The sequence below is a fragment of the Bison bison genome, unplaced genomic scaffold (genome assembly GCF_000754665.1).
Source record: "Bison bison bison isolate TAMUID 2011002044 unplaced genomic scaffold, Bison_UMD1.0 scf7180017860457, whole genome shotgun sequence".
NCBI classification, from domain to species: Eukaryota; Metazoa; Chordata; class Mammalia; order Artiodactyla; family Bovidae; genus Bison; species Bison bison.
In genome coordinates, this window is record NW_011491029.1 from 127,752 (window position 1) to 147,685 (window position 19,934).

Consider the following 19,934-nt stretch of genomic DNA (forward strand, 5'->3'; position numbering starts at 1 on the left):
TTGCTCAGTCATGTCTGACTCTTTGCGACCCCAAGGACTGTAGCCCACCAGGCTCCTCTGTCCATGGATTTTTCCAGGCAAGAATACTGGAGTGGGTTGCCATTTCCGTTCTCCAATGCATGAAAGGAAAAGTGAAAGTGAAGTCGCTCAGTCGTGTCCGACTCTTAGCGACCCCATGGACTGCAGCCTACCAGGCTCCTCTATCCATGGGATTTTCCAGGCAAGAGTACTGGAGTGGGGTGCCATTGCCTTCTTGATCATAGAACTAATGGTAGAGAAACTACTGGGTTGGCCAAAAAGTCCATTCATATTTTTCTGTAAATCTTATGGAAAATAATGAATGAACTTTTTGGCCAACACAGTATTATTATTTAGGTGTTTTTTCCAATTTGTCTTTTTTATTTATTGATTCACACATACAGTCATAAATATTCTCATTAGCTTTTTTGCATGTATTATGAGTTTTTTCCTTATGTCATTAACATTTCTTTATAAACAACCTCTACTTAACATAATTGCTAATATACCATTATATTAATATTCCATAGATCATATACAGCTGTTTCTCTGTTATTGGATATTTCAGTTCAGTTCAGTCGCTCAGTTGTGTCTGACTCTTTGTGACTCCATGAATCACAGCATGCCAGGCCTCCCTGTCCATCACCAACTCCCAGATATTTAGGTTATATCTAATTTTTTTTTGCTAGATAATGCTTTGTATCAAATCCTTAAATAATGATCAGTATCCATTTTCATAACTGCCTATACTTATGATCTTTATGATAGATTCCTAGAAGAATTATAAACATTTTGGGGAGGCTTTGTTGTATATATTTGTAGGTTCTCAGTATCGTTTGTGCCAGTTTACATTCTCACCATACTCTTTCTTGCATGAAATACATTTTTTAAAAAAATCAAACTTAGCTATTTTGCTAAGTGAAAATTGATTTTATTGATTTCACTTTGATCACGTGGGGTTTGCAATTCCTTTTGTGTATTTAGCCTTTTGTATTCCTTCTGAGAATTGTCACTTTATGTTTTTGACTCTTTTTTATTAAAGGGAGACATTGCAGGGTATACATTGGGCTTTAGAATATTATGTTTGGTGGTGGAGTGCTCCCTGGGAGTGTGTGGCTTAATTAAACAGTAATGACTTGTCAGTTGTCAGCAATGGCATAAGGAACTGATGTCAGGAGAAAGATGAGTTCAGTCCAGTGCAGTTAGGTTGACTTCACTGTATTTATATCGGCTGCGTGTTGTGATCTCAGCACTGCTGCCCTCATGTTTTTCAGGGCTCTCAATCCAGAAATGAGTTTTTTTTTCCTTAGCAAAGCATAAATAAATATATAAGGTTTATAATTCTTGGGGCTATGATAGACTGATAAATGCCTTTTTGGCAGATGTATTTCTGTGTTATACCACGAATTTCTGTATTATTTCATACATGTGGGTTATGGTAGTTTTGGAATTGCCTCATTTTTGTTTTACTTTAACAAAGAACATGTCTGCAATGTCAGTCCACCATCAATATATCTCTGTTGCTATCTGCAGTCCATGGGAAGAAGATAAAAAACGGCGGAGCACTGTGACTCAGAGGGAAGGATTCAGTAAAGCTCAGTATGTAGTGTGTCTCTGAACGATGTTTATTAAACACATCTGTTAATCAGTCCAAAGGGCCTGCATCTTACAGGGACTTCATACTGTACCGTATGTTCCTCTGCTTAAAATAGGTGATTTTTTAAAGAATGACAGTGTTAAAGACAGTTGGTCACCTGACCAAAAGCATTCTAATACTTCCCTTGGCCTTTGTATTGATCCAACATTGTGACTCATCTTATGAGAGAAAGCTTGTCCCCCTGTCATGGCTCAGTTGCTCTTTGTATATCAGCCATAGGGAACTGCTATTTGAATATGTCTCCTCTTTTGTCTCACCTGGCAGTATTTTAATTACCTGTATACCTACAAGATGCCTGGGGACATCAAGAACTGGGTGGATGCTCATATGAACTGTGAAGACATTGCCATGAATTTCCTGGTGGCTAACGTCACAGGGAAAGCTGTCATCAAGGTAGGAGGCATCTATGGCCAGCTCTGGGGCACGTCTTGGGCACCTTTCTGAGTCTCCAAAGTGTTCATAGCTATAAATGAAACTTGGAATAGATGAACTTTCAGCTGCCTTTTAGCTTTAATATTCTATGATGGATATTTCACATTGTGAAATTGAAGCTCAACGTATTTTCTTTTGTTATATAAAATTTCTTTAGTTATAGTTTTTTAAGTACCAGGATCAGAAAGTAAGTCTATAATGGTTAATCTACAAATTGTGTTTGTTTCAAAAATGTAATTTTATTCTCAACACTGATTTGGAATCTAGTTCTTGTAAAGAATGCAATTATGTCTTTCTTAAGGTAGCTGATTTTTTTAAAATAAATGTTGAAAAGATAGTATACTTTGTCCAATTATACTGGTAGTTGTCCTAAACACTGTTTTAAGACAGTGATTATCAATTTTTAAAAGAACCTTTCCCATAGCATATTAAAAGCAGAGAGTATGTAAAGATCATGTGGGGATCTTTGTTTCTATAATAGATGTCTATTCCTAAAATGTAGGTCTTGCCCAAATCAGGGCCCTATAAATGTAGAAAAAGTATACTTCTTTATATCAGTGGAGTCATCTTGACCTTTTTTTCTTTCTGGATTAGATTCCACCTGTAAAAATGGCCAATGCTTCTAGGCCAGAATCCTATACTGGAAGCTTATATTGGAAACGTGGTATGACATTCCAGAATGATTGCTCATGCTATTAATATTAATTGATGAGAGAAGCCAGATTAAAGCAGTGACTGAGAACAGAGGAAAAGTCACTGTCCAGACTTGATCCAGTCTTTACACTATCCCTCGGCTCTCTAAATAGCTCAGTGAACAGCTCACTGCAGGGACAATTAAAGAATGTAAATTGCAAGACGAGTTTTAAAAGAACTCCTCTTATCTCCAAATTCATTTTTTGACATTCTTCAAGACATTCTTTAGCTGTGCCTTTACTCTGGACAGTAATTCCTCGAGTCTGTATACTTCTTAGCCGAGTCTCAGCTTAGCCGGGTCTTAGCTTTCTTCCCCGCCCACCCTCTACTGTTTACTTATCTTCGCTGGGTTACGATAGCAGCCTTCCCTGAGTTTGCTAGAAAAATATTCGAAGTTTGAGGTGTGGGGAAGGTGGTGGGGAGAGTCAGGGAAAAGGATTCAGAGGGCAAAGGACCACTGGATTTTTTTCCTGACTTAAAGGGGTTGCAAAATAACCTGACATCTTCAAGAGCATGGTGCCGCCCGTAGCTTTTGCCATTAGCTGGAAGGAGAAAGAGCGCCTCTTGGAACTAAGGTTAGGTGAAAGTTATGGGAAGCTGTATTTCATCGCCCTTATGGCTGCAAGAACAAATGGTGTTTATACAAGGACCTTGGCAGTGAGAAAACAGTCATTAAACAGGAATTAAGGAGCTTGTCATCACCACTTCTTTCCAGTTACAGAAGGCAAAAGCCCTCCAAGCCTCTTTTATTGGGCCCTTGTGAGTTCTGCCTTGGCCGAGCCAGACAGAATTGAACGGAGGAGCGGTGAGGGGTGTGTGTGTGCGCGTGGAGAGGGAGCAGGCATCTCAGCTTACAGAACAGAAGCATGCAGAGTGGCATCACAAGCATGGTTTTATTGTCCTTAGCACTGACCGCCGGGTATATTTTTGTGCTCCTCTGGCAGGTAACACCACGAAAGAAATTCAAGTGTCCTGAATGCACAGCCATTGATGGGCTTTCGCTCGACCAGACGCACATGGTGGAGAGGTGAGTGGGCCTCTAGACAAAAGTCTGCCCTGGCCTCTGATCCCCATTTCCTGCTTTGGGCCTGTTTATGGGACTTTGTTGCAGATATAAGGACAGCAGCTGGTAGCCATAGTCACCTCCTTTTGCACGTGGGAATTGGGTTAGTTCAAGCCCAGGTCACCCAAAGAATTAATTTGGAATGCTATTCACTCAATTTGTAATGGCTGGAAGGGGCTTAAAAATATAGCTGGCCTTAAGCTCCAGAAGCCAGATTCTCCATGTGGACTAAGCAGTTAACCATCCACAGTCACTCAAGTGGAAGTGAGCTAATTCCAAGGAAATCCTGGGTTGTTTTTCAGGGTAGTATCTCTGTGTTACAGTAAAAGTTCGATTAGAGAGAATTATTAAACCAAACCCACCAGAGGCCAGATTACCTTTGTGGACACACTAAAACACCTACCAAGAGCAGAATTGAAAGCACAGCTCTTTACATTTCAGAGAGCGAAGCAGGGCTGCTCTGAAATACCTGCTTTATATTGATTCAGTCACTTAGCCAATGAGCACCCGTTTCTGTGGATGTAATACAGGGCCTTGTAGGTGAGCATGAAGGAAGTGGGAGATGTCTGTCTGCCCTCAAGACCGTCTCACTTGTGTCCCAAAGGCCCCAAGCTTCAAATCTCCTGAATCAAACCTAATTCTTCCAAAAGGCAGCCTCTTACATAAGACAGCGAGCTCTGGCAACCAATGGCATTTTTGTCAAGGGACCAGAATGCATTCAGAGAATGTTGTGATAGCTGTCAGAGTGAGATATCTAGTTCGGGTCTCCCTGGGTCTCATGCGTCTGCGTGCAGCACTCGTTTCTGAACCCTACCAGCTGCATCAGGGTCCTTCAAGCCTGGAGGACGTTGTACAGGGGGCTGTTTCAGTTGGCCTGGACCCTTCTATAATGCTTTACTCCTTCTTACGCATTCTCTCTAAATAATCTCTTTCATATGTAAATATCTTACCCAAATGACTTGACTTTTACCAACTGTCAATATGAAATTATAGACATTATCGATATTATTATATATCACAATATATATTATATATATTATTACAATATATATATAATTATATATCACAATAATATTGATACAATTATCGATATTATTGTGACTTTGAAATATCTGTCACTGGTATCAAGTAATCACCTAGTCAAGGACAGTGACATTCCTGACACAGCTCATTTGGAAGAGACCCCAATTATAGTTCTGTGGCTGCTGCTGCTAAGTCGCTTCAGTTGTGTCCGACTCTATGCAACCCCATAGACAGCAGCCCACCAGGCTCCCCCGTCCCTGGGATTCTCCAGGCAAGAACACTGGAGTGGGTTGCCATTTCCTCCTCCAATGCGTGAAAGTGAAGTCGCTCAGTCATGTCCGACTCTTCGCAACCCCATGGACTGCAGCCTACCAGGCTTCTCTGTCCATGGGATTTTCCAGGCAAGAGTACTGGAGTGGGGTGCCATGTTAGAGCACATGAAATTGTTACTTAAACCTACCCCCATTCTGTGTTGAGAATTTCATAGCATTAAGCAATTAGTTTGATTGGGCTGAGTTACATGGTGGGGTTTTATGGTCTAAGAAGAATTGTATTTAGAAAATTTCACCCAATACTGGCCTTAAAGTTCATGCTAAAGCTGAAAAACTGAGATAACAAATGCAATGAGAAAGATTTAAGTTAGGTATAATTATTATTTAACACTGAAGTAAGTAACTAAGGGAAGTGTGGAAGCTTCCTCTCGGGAAAAGGGTTTTGAAACTAGACTAGGCACTGCCCAGATGTTGGTAGGCTTGATTTTATCAGATTTTTATAATTAACAACAGTAGATAACACACATGTGTATGTGTGTATCGAACCTAATCCGAAGCTATATGTGATAAGTCAAACGAAGGCTCAGAATGTTGTAACTGGTCAGAGGAAAGAAAAGTGACTTCTTACTAGGTTAGTCATTATGAATGATTTTGTAAGAGGTGGCACTTGAAGTGAGCCTTCCAAGATTGCTAGGATTCCAGCTCCAGGCAGGAAGAGGAGATCCTCGGCAGGGGAAACCGGATGGTCCAAGGTGCATTTGGCAAGCAGTCAAGATAGCCAGTTTTGTTAGAGCAGAACATCCTGGCCTGTCAGTGCCAAAGGGCTTTTTTCTCTAGGTAAGCCATGGAAGGTTTTTGAATAGGGAAGTAGTTTGATTAGAGTATTGTTTTAAGATTGATTTGGAAGGAGTGCATAGAATGAAATAAGGGTGAGATTGAAGAAAGAAGAACAGTTAGAAGGCTTGAACTAAGTTGAGTGTGGAGAGGAAGGGTTGAAGTAAATTACACGGTTTTTTCCTTTTTTCTCCCAAAGGAGACTGTGCTAGCATTTGATGTCCAGCTGAATGGTGTGGGGAGGTCTTGGAGGAGTTGACTGAGATAGGAAGAATGGTAGTACCTTTAACGGTGGAAATAATATGATTAGGAGGGATGCTAAGTAGGGGAGGGGAGGACATGGATGTTGTAGCTTTCACAGTGTAATTAATGAGGCCAGGAGATTTTAATGGTGTGTCAAGTTGGAGAGCAATAAGGCAGGTGCGTTTGCGCTCTTACCCTCTGTATATGCAGATATAGATATAGAGCAAGCAGTTGGAAATATAGAACGAGGACTTAAGAAAAAGATTAAAACAAAGATGGAGATTTGGAAGGCATCCGTCCAGAGATGACAACTGATTGAAGAAAAGCTATGGGTAGAATCTTGAGAAATTCAGACAGTTAGGAGACAGAGTAATTGAAAAGAGAGAAGCAGGCACTAGAGAGAGGCCAGGAGAGAACCAGGGTCTCGAGTGCCAGCAGCATTGGAGACTTTGGAAAAAGTAATGCGTAGGGTGAGGGGCTGAAGGGCGGTAGCATGGGAGCTGACAGTGAGGATGCAGGGTCAGTGACAGCAGGCTCCCCTTTGGAGAAATGCGATGGAGAACAGAAGGAAATTGGTCTTGAATTAATTGGAAACTGCGAGCAAAACTATTTGGATTAAGGTTAAATGACTGAATTATTAAATAAGACACTTAGGTTGGGTGGGAGTGGGGTATGATTTAAGCCCTACTGGATAGGCCAAGAGATGGAGTTACAACTGCAGAATTGTTCACTTGTTTCGAAATAGTTCCCTTTGCGGAATCTGCATTTTTGCACAAAACGGTGAGAAGAGTTAACTGCTCTGTACGTTCTGATCTTGTGTTGAGTTGTGTGCTTCAGTAAGCTTATTTATTCTTATGTTTGGGGTCTGGGATCAGAAATCTCAGCTGTGGAGGAGAGTACTTTAACTGCCCTTCCTCCATTTCCAGGTCCTGCTATTAGTTAATTTAAGAAAAAGAAGATTTTGTAACTTCTTTTTGCCCAGTAGCTTTACCCACGTCGAGACAATATGGCAGACAAACAATGCCGATTTAAGAAACAAACGTTGTATTTTGATTCAGGTCAGTCTTTGTTCAAATTATGAATTAGCCATTTATTAGCTGTCTGACTTAAGGAAATTGACTTACCTTATCCTGAACTTCCAATCATTTCATCTCTGAAAATAGATATATTAACTGTCATATTACTGTATCCATTCAGGAATTCAACAAATATTTATTGAGCATTTTTGTATCAGTGCTAGGAAAGTCTGTACCCTGGGGCCTGGCAAGGTTAGTTCACTTCCCAATTTCCCCAGCACTGACCCTCAAGCTCCTTGTTACTTTAGGTAATAGTATGAGTTTGAAAGGAAAACAGAAAGCCATTAGTCTTTTCTCCCCAGCCCTTGCAGCACTTCAGAGATAGACACTGGCTGTTCTTAGCCTATCTGTTGGTTAGAAAACCAAGCTAGGGGAACAGTTACTGACACAGTAGCTGGACCCCCAAGAGAACAACTCAGGTAGACCCACCAGCAACCAGCCTGACTCATAATCTACCCTAACTTGTTCCCCACCCCAGGTCCCCTGCATGAAATGACGGTAGGAGACACTGTCGGTACCTGGCAGTCGAGGACTTGTACCATTCAGCATGGCAGTCGCTTCTCCAGGGTGGGCTGCGTGGAGAGAAAGGAGGACTCAGTAGCCTGGGTCAGCCAGGGGCAGCTGTCAGCAAGCCGAGCTGGCCTGAGCCCCAGCGGCCTCTCGCCTGTGGCCCGGCCCGGCCGGCCGGTCTAGTTACAGAGGAGATGTTGTCCTCGGTGCTCCCCAGGAGCCCGTAGAGCCACCAGCCCCTGCCAGGAGCCGTGAGTCTTCTTTCATCCATCCTCGCTGGCACCCTATGCTGGGCACGGCTGGGCTTTGCTGGCCGGAGTCCACAAGCAGAATCACTGGAAACTACAAGAATCTGTCCGTGTTTATAGGCAGAACAACTGTCAAAAGTGAGACCTTGGGGAGATTTGACTTAGTCTGCCGCTGTCTTGACCCCGTAATTTAAGGTGAGAAGAGCTGTTGGCTGGTGCTTGCTTCCTATCATTTTATTAAAACCTCTCTCAGTCTTTTCCCCAGTCTCCTGTCATTTTGGAACCTGAGACTGCGACCTCCTGGGTCTCGAAAGACTGCCAACAGGAGGGGAGCTCAGTGATCTGTGGGCCATTGTAGAATGTGATAGAAAGACCCAGGCCTCTCTTAGCAACGCAAGCCTGGGTTTGAACCCAGCTCCACCACCTTCCAGCTCAGGGTCCTTGGGAGAGTCCCTTAGCCTCTGTCAGCCCAAATCTCTCAAACCACACAAACCTTCGGGCTTATGGAGGGGGATACTTAAAGGAATCACTGGGTTGTGGATGTAAATTAGCTGGCACTTAATAGGAAATGGCAACCCATTCCAGTACTCTTGCCTGGAGAATTCCAAGTTCAGAGGAGCCAGAAGCCTGAAGGGCTACAGTCCATGGGATTGCAAAGAGTCGGATACGACTGTGTGACCAGCTTTCACTTTTTCAGTAGGTGCTTAACAGTTGTTAATTTCCAGCTTCTCTCTTTGGACCCTAGAATAATGATAATAAATAAATGTGTCTCCTCTCATAGTGAAGACTTCAGCCTCAGCAACCAGAGTGCCTGGATTTGGCTCTGCCCTTTCCGGTTATTTGGCTTTGGTCCTGTCTCTGAGTCTCCCTGTGGTGTGCCTCTGTCTCCCCAGTGTGCCGTGGGAAGGATAGGAGGCCTGCCTCGTGAGCTTGTTGTGAGGGGAGACGTGAGTAACTAGTGCACGCCAAGCACTTTTAACACAGCCCGGAACATAGCGTAAATGGTAGGTGCCGCTGCTCTTTGGCTGTGGGCACAGTGATGTTATTAGCTGGAAGAGCTCACAGTGAGATGGTAACACCTTCTGAGCAGCAGAATAAGTGCAAGAAAAGAATTGACAATAACTGGCTTCTTTATTAATTGGTTTCTTGCTGAAGCTCAAAGGACTCAAATAAAAGCTGTGGACTGAAATAGCTTGAAGCAAGGCTTACAGTCTCTCCGAGGACAGAAGAGCCTTGCAGTCTGTGTCTTGAAATTCGGCCCTTCCCCGGGAACCGGTTCTCAGGTGCCATGGGCCTGACTGAGGAGAGAGAATACTGACCTCGCTGAAATCCATCCTTGAGGTCCCCTTAACTTCAAAAGCGGTCTTTGCGGGCTCGTTTTCCCCCTTTGGTCTGACGCCGAAATGTCCTCATCACCCGCTGTCACACTCAGTTGGCCTGATTGACTAGAGCCCTTTCCTGCCCGTGTGTCTGAGCCGCTCTCCTCTGAGGGGGCTGCTCACGAGGTGGGGGTGAGGGGCTGCACCCTCCCCTCACCCTGCGGTGCTAAGTTGCTTGTTGCTGTTGATTCTAACACGAGAACAGCTACAATTATGAAAGCTGTCCAGTGTGAACTTCAGCTCTCACAGAGGAGCTTATGGAAGTGGACTGATAATTCCCAGAGATTGCCACTCACAGCCCTCGATAGATGTTGGTTGAATGCCTGAAGTGTTGTTTGAAATTGAGGTTCACGGCCCCCGTTGTCTCCTCTGCCTTCCATCGCCCCACATGTAAGAGCCTTCCTTCTCCCTTTTAAGCTCAAGCGAGCTGAAGCCAAGATCCAACCCTTTGCCTCCTCCCTTTGCCTTCTCTTCAGCTGGCAGGGATGGGGTTAAGGCTTGTTGGCAACTAATCCACCTAGGTTAGAGGCCTGCTTATAAGGAGCTGGAGGAATGACTGGAATTTGAGGGGGAGGGGAACGATACTCTGACCTCTGCAGGCCCATGGCCTTCGAACAGCTCAAACAGCATCCCTGGTTCCCTTTCTCCCTCTGAACTAATAGAGTACCCCCGATCACTTTGTTCCTCCACAGCCTCCCAGCCGTGGGAAGAACCCAGGAGCATGCTGGGGAACCTTGCGTTTCTCTGGCCAGTGTTGAATACGATATATTTTTGCTCTCAGCTCTCAGCCTCTTGAACGTTTTCTTTGTTCCCCACCCCTGTCCCTCTCATCTGCCCCACTGCCCTCCCCAATTCCCCAGGTCCGAGTGCATCAACAAGTTTGCTTCCGTCTTTGGGACAATGCCTCTTAAGGTGGTGGAGCACCGAGCCGACCCTGTCCTATACAAGGACGACTTCCCTGAGAAACTGAAGAGCTTCCCCAACATCGGCAGCTTATGAAGCAGGCCGCTGGTGGAGGTCTCAACACGAATGCCGGACGGAGGAAGAGAACTCGGCCCCCCAGTCCTCTGACCCCCGGATTTCAGAGTGGAAGACTGGCACCTCCTCGCCTGAAGAGCAGAGGCCCCAGGAGGACATCTGAGCACCTCTGGCATCCTATGATGCTCTTAATGGGTTTTCTGAAAACTCTAGGTGGAAGCCTGTGGCAGGCTCCAGGGGAAGGCCAGATCAGGCTTTCTTTGTCTCCAGCTCCAGTACAATGATCTGAGAGGAACTGTCCCTGGCTCTAAGACTGCTGAGAAACCTCCAGCAGATCTGTGATATCATGTAAGAGCTACCTGACTCACTTTTTGTTATTTCACATCAGTGGGTTCTTCAGAGGAAGAGCCACACCCAGAATTTGGTGCACGATCCAAGCATCTTAGTGGCATTTGATGCCTTGGGAGCACCAGCTGCTGAGTTGGGACCCATAAATTCCATGAAACTCTGGTTTGGCTTTTGGATATGATTAAACTTATTTTTTATTCCGTTTCATACTACGTCTTAAATATTGACTGTGGAACTTCGTGCGTATGTAACTTGCATCTTCTGACCTCAACTCCAGCCTCCTTCCCAGGTCTGGGAAGACAGTCGGCCGGGAGGCGTGTCTGGTGCCATGTGTATCCAGCAGAGAAGAACCTCCAACTACAAATATTCTTAGTGTCCCCAGACCTACAAAGGAGTCTCTGTGCTTGCTGATTAGATCTAGATATCCTTGGGGGAAAGCAGAGGGCTTCTCACAGCCATACGCTGAGTCGCTCTGCTGGTACCACATTGTAAAATTGAGCGAGTTGTGACCCTCGTCCCAAGGGGATGCCAAAATTTCCCTCATTCTTTTGGTATAAACCTAACGTTAGCCAGGGAGGCTCTGGCTAATGTTAAATGCTGCTATAACAACTGCTTTGCAGTAGTTGCCGGTATATTTAAATCGTTACATTTCAGCATTTAGTAATACTGCACATGTGTGAATTATACCTCTTTAAGCTCAGTTGATGAACAAATCTACTCTGGCAAATGTTAGATGTTAAGGATTCGAAACAGATTTATCTGACTCTAATATTAAGATTAGCCACAGTTTGGGCTTTAGCCATAACATATGTCCCCAGAACACAAAATACATAACAATTTGCTTGGAATATGGATATAATTACTGAAACTTAGTTGTGTGCCCGGTCCAAGTCACTAAACCACCACTCATTGTTCTGTTGAGTGACACGGAGGTGAGCTGGTCTCATGCTGGTGTTTTCAGACTTGCAGTTTTAAAAGAATCACTTCAAATGTGTTCCCATGGACTTTGAGAGGCCAAAGAAAATTTTCAGAAGTAGCACAATTGAAAGTGGAAATCTTGAGTCTGATCTTTCATATTTAGGCCTGGTGGGATGGCAGGCTGTTCTTGGCAGAAGGGATAAGATAACATCTCCAGGTCATTCATTTTGCAGTTGCAGACACTGGAGCAGTGATTTATTCATGTGTTGCTGCTGTGAACACTGGTGCTTAGTCAATACTTTTGATTTGAATAATTATATCCTAGTCAGCAGGGGAGATGGGAAGGCATTTTGGCCTCGTAGTACTGGGGGTGATATGATAGAAACCAAGAGAAAGGGGTTTTCTCTTGTCACCCAGATACCAGTAGCTGACACGGCGAGTAGGAACCTCTGATCTTTCCGGGGGTTCCCTTGCTTGTTCTCCAAGGTTTGGGGCAAGTGGAAGGGGAGGAGGACCTCACAGTTAAATTCTAGCTAAAATCTAAGAACTGTGCTGACATTGTCTACTGTGTGATGTGTGTTGACGCACACCCTCGGCATGTATTAATAGTGCTCTGCTCCTTTCAGACGACCGGCTGCACTGCATTAGTGGCTGCTTTCTAAGCCACCTCCCCCTCTCAAAAGGGCCACCTTTCCTTCTTCTCCTTCCTGCCCTCCTTCTCTCCCTCTCTATTGTGAAGAGAAATGCTTCAGTAGCAGGTCATTGGGGCCCAAGGGGACAGAGCCAGTGGACCTTTATCACCTTCTCAGAAGACATTGGTCTTCTAAGGGCATTAAAACTCCATTTCGAGTACCTAACTACCCCCAGAAATATTGGAGGTTAGATTTTGCACCATAGTGTACAATTTTCTTTTATTATTATTATAGAATAAATATTACATCCTAGGCACTGAAAGCAAACCTCAAAGCTTCTGTCCTAGGGAAAGAGAGAGGGTACAGGTCACAGGGAAAAATTCAGGACAGGAGTATAGCAAGTGCTCTGATTCACGGGTTCAGAGGGTACTAGGAGCTCCACCCTGTCCTGTGTGGGTGTATTTCTGAGCTGCTCACCAGCAAGCCTCACTCATAAGCTTGGGCCAGGATCATCTGCCCTTGGGATGCCATAGGTTCTGGTTTCAGAAGTGGAACAATAATGCTAATTAAAATGTCATGTTCTGGCCTACAACAGACAACAGCTGGTTTTAGATTAAGAAATCTTTTTTAAGGAATTGCATCGTACTGGCCTGCACCGATGATGAACCTGAGCTGGCCCTGGCCTTGCCACACATGTATGTACTAAGTCGCTAGCCTTTGCCCCCAGGGACCTAACTGGGATGGGCCGGGCTGCGTGGAATGCCAGTGTTGACTGGTGCGTGCTCAGTTGTGTCCGACTCCGTGACCCCATGTACTGTGGCTCACTAGGCTCCTCTGTCCGTGGGATTACCCAGTGGGTTGCCATTTCCTTCTCCAAATGCCAAGGTTGGAAACCCTTTTTTGCTAGTTAAGTTTAGGTAGCTGTACATATTCTTATCTGATGTATTTTAGCAAGGCTCACACATGTTTAGGCAAAACCCTCCTTTTCTGGGAAAATTAAAGAGGAAAATATCCACTTTTGTCCTCAGACTCTCTGGTTCCTTCCTGCAAGTGATGCTATCCTGTCTCTTCTTACTCGGCATCGTGAAGGTCAGAACTCTGGCTTCTCTGCTGAACCTTCTATGCTTCCAGCTTGTGGGTTTTAGGAGTTTCTCTGCTGCCTCTGGAGAGAGTGGCCATCATCCTGGCCTGTGCTGACCAGGACCGGGAGCTGGAAGAGGCCACCAGCCTCTGTGCTCTCACTTGCCAAAGGGTGGCTGGTAGCTCTGTGATCCGGCTTCCTCCTGGGACAGTCCCTGAGGATCCTTGCCACTGAAGGGCCGCAGGCTCCTGGCCACGAATTCTCAAGGTGTGATTGCTGGACTCAAGTCCAAGACCCCTTGGTGGTCGAATTAAGAAGTCAATGAAGCAGAGTCCGGGTCAGGAAGTGGTTCACTCCTGGGGGGACTCTTCCTGGCTCTACAGTCACAGAACCTGGCCAAGAGGGTGGAGGTCTCGAAGGTTCCCCATCGTCTAGCTTCCCTGAGCCTGGTGGGTTTCCTCTGCTCTCCCAGTAGCGGCTCCGGGGTAAGCTGTTTTCTCCAGTTCTGTTGGTCATCTTCTGCTGCAGCAGCCGAAGCCGCAGTACGCCATTCCCCGAGGAGCCCTGGTTCGGGGAGGCAGAGGCAGAAAACACCCAAGTGGCCCCACGCCACTTCCTGAGGAGCCATCCTGGTGGAAGTGCCAACCGGATTGGCAGGCAGCGGCCGTCGAGGGAGGCTCTGGAAGAGACTTGAGCTTTCCACTGAGGGCCCGGAGGCGTGTGAACCCTGGAGGCTGGCTGCTCACCTCACCCCAGAGCTCTGTCCCAAGCCCCAGGGCTCCTGTGCTAGGCCAGTGTTTGCTTCTAAATGAAACGGGGGCAGCTTTTGGCCCCACTCTGCCAGCCAGGCCCGGTGAGATGATCTGAACCGATTTCACTGAGCTGCTCCTGACAGGACAGTGAGGCAGGCCAGATTCTGCTCTCACTTGTGAGGTTTTCCTCTCTCCTAAGCTAAGGGGTTCCCTGGTGGCTCAGTGGTAAAGAATCCACCTGCAATGAAGGAGGTCCAGGTTCAATCCTTGGGTCAGGAAGATCCCCTGGAAAAGGGAATTCCAACCCACTCCAGTATTCTTGCCTGGAGAATTGCATGGACAGAGGAGCCTGGCGAGCTACAGTCCGCAACTAGCAACTAAACAACAGTGACATCATCCTAAACGAAGCTCACAGCCTCTCTCCCACCTCCATTAAATAGACTGTCAGGCCTCCCCAGCCTCAGGCTTTGTGATGTCCAGGTTCTCTCCCACCTCCATTAAATAGACTGTCAGGCCTCCCCAGCCTCAGGCTTTGTGATGTCCAGGTTCCCTGGGACAGGGTGTGGGCTGTCTAGGCAACATTGTGCTACAGCTTTTTCATGTCCAGCTCACCACTGCTTCCAACACAGGGCAGGTGACGGGGCAGCTTGCCCCCTCTCCCAGCTTTGCAGGCATCTTTCCTTTTCAAGAAATTGTTGAGTCACCCACCTCTTGTCTGGCATCTCAAATTTAACAGCCTTTGTAGGGTAGAGTTTTTTCCTTTCTTCTGCTCCCAACTGGTTGGGCCCATGGTTACACTTCTTTGCAGCCTCCCTGAAGGGCAGAGCTGTCAGGCAGAGACGAGGAAAGGGAAGGATGTCTGGGTGCCACTCGAGAGGTACTAGGCAGCTATGTCTGATAAGAGGTTTTCCCAGCAAAGCACCTGCTCACCCATAGCATCTTGGGAGCTGCCTGTGGAGACAGCTGCCAACGGAGCTGGGACTGGAATCTGCGTGTCTTGGACCCAAGCCTCCAGCCACTCCATCCACCCTTCAGAGCCTTCCCTTCACAGAGTATCAATGTGAGCTCTTATTTATAGCCGCCAACTTCTATCATTAACTACTATGCCCAAAGAATGTCTGGTTTTCTGGTAATCACAGCTGAAGAACAACCAACTGGTTACTGACCAAGATGAGGGAATAATTCAGTCATTCGGTTTTCTAATTGTTCATTCACTCATTAAAATGTACTCTTTGCTAGAACCTGTGCTGCGTCTGAGACAGAGTGGAATAAAACACAGTCTTGACCTCCAGGAACTTGGGTTCTCGTGAGAGTTCTTGGCTCTGTAAGATGGTGTGAGTCCATCAGAGGCCTAGGGCTCCACACACGTACGTTTGAGTCCTGACTGCGCAGGAAGAGTCCATTACGTGAACACCATCTTCGCTGGTGCCCAGAGGACGCAAGCATTGTTTGTTTCCCGTTCTCATAGCGCCTTCCTTTGAGTTGAGCCCTGGGCCTTCCTCGGCCTTGAGGGATTCCACTCCCTTGCCTTACTTTCCTCAACCAGAAATTGAAGATGGCAAGAGTGCTTCGACCCGGGTGGGTGAGAGGCAGTGATGTATCAGATCTCTCCCCTCTCTTTACCCAGAGCCCTGGCCAGATTGTACCTGGTGGTGCTGGCAGCCGGCCCTCTTCCGGCCCCTATTTCTGCTCACCCTGTTACCAGAGAGCCTGGGGGTCTGGATCCTATCCGGCCCCGTCAGGGTAGATTACCAGATGAGTGGCTCTTTTGCCCCAGTGCCTTTCCTGTGCTATAAATAAGCCCCGTGTTTATTTTCTAATGTTATTGAAATGAGCACTTGGGACTGGGGCCTCTTGACTAGTCCGGAGAGCGTCCACCCGGTGCCTGGTGAGGGCCCTGTGTGGCTGGCTGCTGTCTGAAGCTATTTGGAGTCCTCCCCCTGTGTTGTGGATGTGGCTTCATTTCAATAGTAAGGGCTGTATGCAGCCCTGTATCTGCTGATTTTCAGGTTTCAGCTTTCTGCCAGCCTCACTGCCTGCTTAGAAGTAAAGCTGTGTTTCTCATTAAGGGGATAACAGCCACAATTGAGATAATTAACGAAAATTGTATATTGGTGGCAGCAGGTCCTATAGGATTTCCAATAGTCTACCTAGTAGATCCTGAGGGGCTTTACCTTCATCTCCTCCCTTCTGCCTACCCTGTGCCCAATCTCTGTTCTTGTTTTCTGGGTATAGTCCCAGTAATTTCTCTCCATACAGCCTTGTTCTTGTCAGCAGTTTGGTTTGATGTACTGACAACTTGACCCAATGAAGATTTCGTTAACTGCCTCTTCTCCAAGGCACAGAAGATGCAAGGATTTCCCCCCACCACCACCACCTTCGCAAAGTATCTCCCATTTGCTGGTTGTACCTTGGATATAAGATGAATATCCATTAATAACAGATAGACGTTCCCTTTAGTACTATGGCTGCACCATCTCAGTGGGACAGTGCTGAGACAGAATGGAAACATAACAGCCCAGTGCAATGTCTTATATGCTATGTGGTTGTCTAGGAACTAGGAAGTGTTCCGAATTAGGATTTCCTCAGGAGTGGTTTCGGAGAAGGCAATGGCACCCCACTCCAGTACTCTTGCCTGGAGAATCCCAGGGGCGGGGGAGCCTGGTGGGCTGCCGTCTGTGCGGTCGCACAGAGTCGAACACGACTGAAGCGACTTAGCAGCAGCAAGAGTGGTTTCTAGCTCCTTCAGGCTTTGATGATGCATCAGACATATCCAGTGAGACTGAGCAGGACACAGCATTGTCTATCAGAACTTGAGCTAAAGATCGTTATCTACTGCTCAGGAGGGATTATTCTGATAAGTCACTCGGTAGAGAAATGTTTGCATGAACAAACCAGAACCTATAGCCTATTCATGAGCAGTTACATCTAACAACCAGATTTAATTCACTTTCAGACATGGAACCAGAAGAAAGTGAATTTTTACTCATGTGTTTTTAGTCTATTGACTCCTAAAGATCCTTTTCTCTTAAAAAGTAAAAAGTCTTTTGTGATGGATTCATATTTATTGAGCGCTTATTATGTGCCAGATACTGTTCACAATTATGAAGACGCTGCATTGAACAAAGTGCCTGCTCCTGCTAAGTGTACATTCTAAGAAGGAAGACAACCAAAAAAAGTAAATGAATACAATTTCAAATGGTAAAAAAATGCTATGAAAAGAACAAAGCAGAATAAGGGGAGATGGTTAGTGACTTGAGCATGCTGCTGCTGCTGCTGCTAAGTCACTTCAGTCGTGTCCGACTCTGTGCAACTCCACAGACGGCAGCCCACCAGGCTCCGCCGTCCCTGGGATCCTCCAGGCAAGAACACTGGAGTGGGTTGCCATTTCCTTCTCCAGTGCATGAAAGTGAAAAGTGAAAGTGAAGTTGCTCAGTCGTGTCCGACTAGTAGCGACCCTGTGGACTGCAGCCTACCAGGCTCCTCCGTCCATGGGATTTTCTAGGCAAGAGTACTGGAGTGGCTTGGCATTGCCTTCTCCATGAGGAGATATTTAAGATGAGTTGGTCAGAAGTGGCATTTAAACACAGATCTCAGTGTTGAGGAGTGGAGACAGGGGGATGAGCTAGTATAAAGTCCCTCAGATAGGAAAAACCTCAGCTTGTTTTAAGAACAGCAGGAACTCCTGTGTGGCTGCAGTGTATTGGGTATGGAGAGCAGGGTAGAGATGATGCCAGGAAAAGTAAGTTAGGGCCAAATTGTGTTGGGATCATGCAGGACAGAAGGGTCCTGGATTTTTATTGTGAGTGAGATGGGAAGACACTGGAAGGTTTTAAGCAGGGGATTGGCATCCGAATGGGATTTTTGTTTAAAGAGTCATTTCAGCTGTTATGTGAAGAACAAGAATGGAAGAAAGGAAATAGAGAGGCTGCGTTACAGAGAGAGATGGCAGAGGCTTAACTAGACTAGGATGGTAGCAACAGAGAAAGTCAGGAGTTCCATTGGGAACAGAATCTGTTGGACTTACTCACGATTTGGTTATAGGAGATGAAAATAGGATTCACAGCTAAGTACTAGGTTTTTGTTGTAACCGAGTGACACAATTCAGTGAAGTAGAGCAGACTGGGCAGGGTAAGGACAGAGAAGTGTGAGAGGGGATATCAAGAGCTCCACTTTGGATGGGTTAAGTTTGAGATGTCTTTTGATCATCTAGTGGTACTGCTATTTAAGCAGTTAGATATCTAGAGCTTAAGGGGAAAGTTAAAACTGAATATATAGGTGGGATGTAAAACCACAGGATAGATGAGACTACCCAGAGAGTCAGAATATGTAGAGACAAAGAGGACTGTGGCCTGATTTACGGGGAGAGAAGAAAAGAGGAACCAGAAAAGGAGATTGAGGCATTGCCAGTGAGTTAGGAAGAAAACCAGGAAGAGATCTGCATGACAGACTGTGATGAATTAGAGATACACATTGTAAACCCTGAAGCAATGGCTAAAAACAGTTTAAAAGGAAGCACAGCTAATAAGACAATATTGGAGATAGAGTATGATAAAAAATATTCAGTCAGAAAGAATGGATTGAAGAAAAAAGTAAGAATAGACGGGACACAAAAAAGTAGGAGACTAGACTTAAACTCTAACATGTTAATAATGACATTAAATGTCTCTTCTATTTTCTGAAAAGAGTTTGTGTAAGATTGGTGTCGTTTCTTAATTATTTGATATGTCAGTAGACTATGTGGACTTAGGTTTTTCTTTGTGTGAAGTTTTAAATTACAAATTTGACTGCTTTAGTGGATATGGCTATTTAGATTTTTCTATTTCTTCTTGAGGTAGTTTTTATCACTTTTGTGTCTTTCAAAGTTTGCAACTATTTCATCTATGTTATAGATTTTATCAGTATAAAGTTTTCTCATGTATTTCACTTCTAATATTTTTAGAATCTGTACCAAAGCTCAACTGTTCAGTCTTACGCAGTAGACAGGACCCTTAAGGGCTTCTCTCCTGTATTAGTTTGCCTGGGATGAGGCTCAAGGGAACTTTTGGGAGTGAGGAGAAGGTTTTATATTTTGATCCTGGTGATGGTTACATATATATATATATTTGTCTAAACTCACCCAACTCTACATGTAAAGTTGGTGCGTTCTTATCTAAGTAATACCTCAATAAAGATGATTATTTTTTCAGTGATAGTTAAGAACTCGTCCTTCACAGCTCCTTTGCTTTGTCATGGACAAATATTGCAGATAAACAATGAAGCCGTTTCTGCCTTATAATCAAACTAACACAGGAGATAAGTCCCTAAATGCCCTGTCTACTCTGTAAGACTGAACAGTGGAGGGTGAATGCACGCATTCCCTGCTGTGGAAGGAGCATGCGATCGCTTCTGACTTGGTGAAGGGGTGAGACTTGAGGTGTACTTTGGAGAATTCATTGGTAGAGACAGGCACTGTGTGGATAGGGGTGTGCTGGGAGGTTGGGCAGTCACTTTAACCTGAGGGAGGTGAAAGGAAACAAGAAGATGAGGAAGTGTACTGATACCCTAGATTTGTAGGAGCACTAACTCGAGGTTGGGACTTTACAAATTATGGCGCTGGATAGGGGTTTAGGGCTAGACAAAAGAGCTAAAATGTTTGTGGGCAGTGTGAAGGCTTTGCAGATGATTGTTCTGGTTGGGAGCATGATCAGAGCTAGTCTTAGGCACTCCCACTTTGGCATCAGCACAGATGAGCGGGTGGAGCAGAGAGGGACCAGGAATGGGACGTGACCACTTAG

The 19,934-nt window shown here is 45.4% G+C and overlaps 1 protein-coding gene across 1 annotated transcript in view; it reads left to right on the plus strand.

Moving 5' to 3' along the window:
* EXT2 (exostosin glycosyltransferase 2) overlaps positions 1-11,619 on the plus strand; it is a 136,156-nt gene extending 124,537 nt beyond the window's left edge. Inside the window, exons 13-15 of the mRNA XM_010832223.1 lie at positions 1,940-2,068; positions 3,745-3,827; positions 10,309-11,619. Coding sequence (XP_010830525.1) covers positions 1,940-2,068; positions 3,745-3,827; positions 10,309-10,447 — 351 coding nt within the window. The 3' untranslated portion in view covers positions 10,448-11,619. The remainder of the gene's footprint in view (positions 1-1,939; positions 2,069-3,744; positions 3,828-10,308) is intronic.
* The last annotated feature ends 8,315 nt before the right edge of the window (positions 11,620-19,934 follow it).